At 37.5% G+C, this 4,537-nt stretch overlaps 1 protein-coding gene across 6 annotated transcripts in view; it reads left to right on the top strand.

Moving 5' to 3' along the window:
• The window catches only part of LOC107555697 (ankyrin repeat domain-containing protein 27-like), a 48,692-nt gene extending 45,414 nt beyond the window's left edge, over positions 1–3,278 (top strand). For all 6 annotated transcript variants that reach the window (XM_016238571.1, XM_016238569.1, XM_016238568.1 and 3 more), the window contains 2 exons: positions 1,549–1,600; positions 1,811–3,278. In XM_016238571.1, the coding sequence (XP_016094057.1) occupies positions 1,549–1,600; positions 1,811–2,062 (304 nt within the window). In that variant the 3' untranslated portion in view covers positions 2,063–3,278. The remainder of the gene's footprint in view (positions 1–1,548; positions 1,601–1,810) is intronic.
• Positions 3,279–4,537: the final 1,259 nt, after the last annotated feature.

The following is a 4,537-nucleotide window of genomic DNA, read 5'->3' as shown; positions in this document are numbered from 1 at the left end:
CCGATACCGATTATTCTTTATTTTTGAAAGCCGATAACCGATATGTTGGCCGATAAATCTATATCCAAATTGTTATATACTTTTTGAGAGCCTGATTACAAAAAAGGTCTCATCATTAAAAGTCACATCCCAAACACTTCAACATAAGCAGCCTAGTTTGAACGGTGTACGTTTTAAAAATATTTTTACTCTCCCATTACCAAATTTAGTCATAAAAAAGTCTTACAAATAAATAAAATTATGCATAATGCAAACTAGTCACTGGACATCATTACACGTGTAAAGAATCAAAATGAATGCGCCATAGATCAATAAAACGGAATAGACATGAGTTGAGTATTGTCCTCTGCACGGACAATAATTAAATTATTTTAATTACTTTGTTGATGTGTTGATGAAAATAATAAGAGAAAAATACAAGTGGTTGTTGTTATTAATAATATATCAATGATTTTGAAAAATTAATACCTTAATACCACCGTTTTAAATAGCAGCCGTTGAGCTGCGCGTGCTGAAGCTGAAGAGCTGAATGAACATGGTAAACTGAAGCGTTTTGCTGGCAGCTTATTTAACTCAAGGAAATGCATCCTGAGATTAATATTAATACAACATAAACATAATATTACAACTTATATATGTACAAAATGATGCAGTTATTGCGTGCTATAGTCAGAATGTGTGATCCTGTTGTGGATGCGCTCTTCCCATAACAACGCGCTGAAACATGGCAACTAAACCCAAAGAATTCACAACGTTTTATTATAATAATGTTCTCATTAGAATGTTATATACACGACATTCCCAATCATAGTTATTAATGTTGTGCACTGCTGTTTGGGCTGCGTGTGCTGAGCTAAAGATGATCACTGGTAAACTGAAGCGCTCTTTTAACTTAACCAAACGCATTCTATATGAGATAAATCAGATATACATCAAATAAACACAATATTACAATGTACAATTGCACAAAAGGCTGCAAACGAACAGCGCGCATCTGAAGTGTCTCTGAAGGAAATAATGCATTATTTATCGGCTTTAAGATATCGGCCAAATTTTCTTATCAGGCCGATACCGATAACAGAAAAAATGAGCCGATATGGGCCGATACCGATATGGTGGCCGATATATCGTGCATCCCTAATGTTTTTAATCAAGTCAATTCTGCTCAAGGCTGCATTTATTTTAACCAGTAATATTGTGAAATATTATTACAATTTAAAATAGCTGCTTTCTATGTGAATAGATAGTAAAATGTAATTTATTCCTGTGATGCAAAGCTGAATTTTCAGCATCATTACTCCAGTCTCCAGTGTCACATGATCCTTCAGAACTGTTGTGCTGCATTCAACGAGTTCAAAAGGACAGCATTTATTTGAAATGGAAATCTTTCGTAATGTAAGAAATGTATGTACTGTCACTTTAGCAATTTGATGCATCCTTGCTGAATAAAAAAAGGATTCCTTTTTTTCATTGCAGTCATTCACTTTCTGACTAAATTTTCATTAATATCATTTCAAGCTGTTTATGAGAAGCTTTTGCTCTTAACAGGAGTCAGAAGAGGACCAACAGAGCAGCGACCACCATAGGAGTATTAGACCAGGTACCCAGCCATAATCACCATTTATTTATTCCTTAATTAATCCAACCATAGTCACAATTTGTGTAATAAAATGTAAAAATGATTTGGTTTTTATGTAGCAAGGTTTTAGTTTTTTTATTATTTTTTTTATTTTTTGGTATTGAAAAGTGTGCTGTATTATGACACTGAATATACTGCTAACCTGACTCCTGAGTGACCCGTTAATCTCAGACGGCAGAAGGTCAGAGTGACAGACGCAGACTGGCAAGAGGAGAGACAGTGGACAGCAGCGGCCCGTTCTGCCGCCCGCAGTCACAACACACTCCGAGCAGGAGCCTGACCCGCTGCCACACCATCAGCCAGGACCTGACCCAGCACTCGCTGCAGGAGCCCAACGGGGCCGACGTGGAGGAGGAAGACACACAGCCCAGAGGAAGTGATGCAGAGACCGCTGACACCGAAATGGACAGTATTGTATTGTGATGCACCTGATGTCAGATGTCAGTGGTCCTCAAACAACTCATGCAGCCGGTTTAATAGACTAAATATAAATCCATCATTAGTAAATCTGTTCCATCACCTCATCCTGAGCTTTACTGTATTTGAGTGTTAAGAGTATCTAAACTTTATTGACCTGAATATGCAAGAACTGTCACTGTTTTTCAAGGTTAACATTTCCTCATGCCTGTGGTTTTTGAGATGGAAAAAAAAAACTGTTTGAGGTTTTAAGGGTCTGTATGTGGAAATCAGAAACCGCTCCACGGCAAGAAGAGGAAGTTGCTTTTATTATGCCAATTAATGATGCTCTCAAATCACAAAATATAAAAAGTTAGCATGTGTCAACACTGGTGGGTGAAAGGCCAAAATAGCAGTGAAACAAGTGAATATGTGGGGTGTGTGAAGAGACTTTGGAAGCGTTTTAATAATATGTTGGTTAAAGGGAGACGTTTACAATAACCTGTATAGAGAGAGAATGTGGATTTTTTTTTTTCCCTAGCACTTTTAATTTTCAGAATGTCACATTATAAAAAGGGATAATTAAGGATAAAGTTATGTAGCAAGATTTTAGTTTTCCACACAAGTGTGTTTTTTTTTTTTACATTTACTAAGCATTACATTAGCAGAATACATTCTTTCTTTTATGGTATGAATCTCCTCTCTAAACAATAAATGACACTTTTTTTCCCTCTCTCCTTGTCTTAGCATATGGTGAAAAGGTTGCTTTTGTGAAAAAGGACAGTTTTCACATATTACTCTCATATTAGGAGTAAATGTGATGTGTGTAGGGTCAGCAGGAGGCGGTATTATGGACCACGGCTCGGTTTAAATCATGCACTTTATTCCATTGCAAGTTTTCTCTGTGTGTTTGGTTTTAGGAGCTAAGCTCAAGAAACTTGATTGGTTGCAGTTTACCAAAGGCACATTTGGAGTGGCGGGTGTAAATGCATTTTCTACTGCAGGAGTGTGTGTTAGTGGGGTCCAAATTAATGCTGGACAGGAAGTCATTAAATATATTCACACAAGTTGACCATGAAGTAAAACAGCTGGTTTGTGATGTGATTTGTCTTTGTATGGGTTGTAAGGGTTCTTTGTGGCAATTTGGAGAACTAGAGCAATTATTTTTGTAAGATTACATTTGTGTGTGTCTCTCTCTCTCTCTCTCTGTGTCTCTGTGTGTGTGTGTCTGTCTCTCTGTGTCTCTGTGTGTGTGTGTGTGTGTGTCTCTCTCTCTCTCTCTCTCTCTCTCTCTCTCTCTCTCTCTCTCTCTCTCTCTCTCTCTCTCTCTCTCTCTCTCTCTCTCTCTCTCTCTCTCTCTCTCTCTCTCTCTCTCTCTCTCTCTCTCTCTCTCTCTCTCTCTCTCTCTCTCTCTCTGTGTGTGTGTGTGTGTGTGTGTGTGTGTGTGACAATACATGAATGTGCCTTTTTTAATTTGTGCCAAAATAATGTAATAAACCCATTTGAAACTATATCACTCGTTAGAACATGCAGAAACAATTTTTATTTTTATCATTGTTATTATTTTCCTGTTACGATATTAATTTTGTTCAGGAAAAGTGTAAAGAATTCATGAATGTGAAGTGTTTGTCATGTTTTGACTATAAAGAGTCGTTTAAAACCACAATTTACAGTCTGGTTTCTACAACTTTCACTTGGGAGCAAAAATCTGCCTTTAAACTTGAAAGAAAGAAATGTATCGATAATTATCGATATCGACTTGTATGAAAAATGTATTTATAACTACAGCCCATAACAGTATACTATTTTTATAGATGTATAAGGTTGCGATCAAATGATTAGACAGAAATGATTTTATTCAAAGTGTGGCTTATTTTAGTGGAAATGGAAGCTCGATCGCATTGCTATATTTCATATTTTAAGTCATTACTGTTTCTAAATAAGCAGAACATGTGCACACTGCACACACTGTAAACATGCTGCAGAAATATATACTCTGCTCACGCTAAAGTCTGAATCCTACATCAGACAGCCTTTAGAGGAATTAGCACAACTACTATAATAGTTTTATGTTATATGTGAACTCTGAAGTCTTAAATCTCCTCTCGGTGCTGATCTGACTCTCGGGATGACAGAGTGTTCCTGTTGCAGCAGTAATGGATCGCTCCTTTACACATATACAACTTTTGTCTCGTGCCAAAACGGCCTCGATGTGTCCGGGCTCGCGGCACGTGCTGCTGAAAGCTGAGCGGACTGATGGCTGGAGCCGGACGGACGGGAGACTTACAGCCCGCTTGATTTAATGAAAGAGATGCAGGGAAATGTAGTCATTAGCATTATTAAGCGCGGAACGGTTTCACAGGCAGCCATGCATCAAGAGCACAGAGAGATATTAAAGCACTTACACTAAACGGACAGAAAAGAGAAATTTCCCAGAAATGCTTTTTGAGGCTCTATCTATCTATCTATCTATCTATCTATCTATCTATCTATCTATCTATC

Source organism: Sinocyclocheilus grahami, unplaced genomic scaffold, assembly GCF_001515645.1.
Source record: "Sinocyclocheilus grahami isolate Dianchi unplaced genomic scaffold, SAMN03320097.WGS_v1.1 scaffold543.1, whole genome shotgun sequence".
In the NCBI taxonomy this organism is placed as follows: domain Eukaryota; kingdom Metazoa; phylum Chordata; class Actinopteri; order Cypriniformes; family Cyprinidae; genus Sinocyclocheilus; species Sinocyclocheilus grahami.
This window is presented reverse-complemented; position numbering and strand designations above follow the sequence as displayed.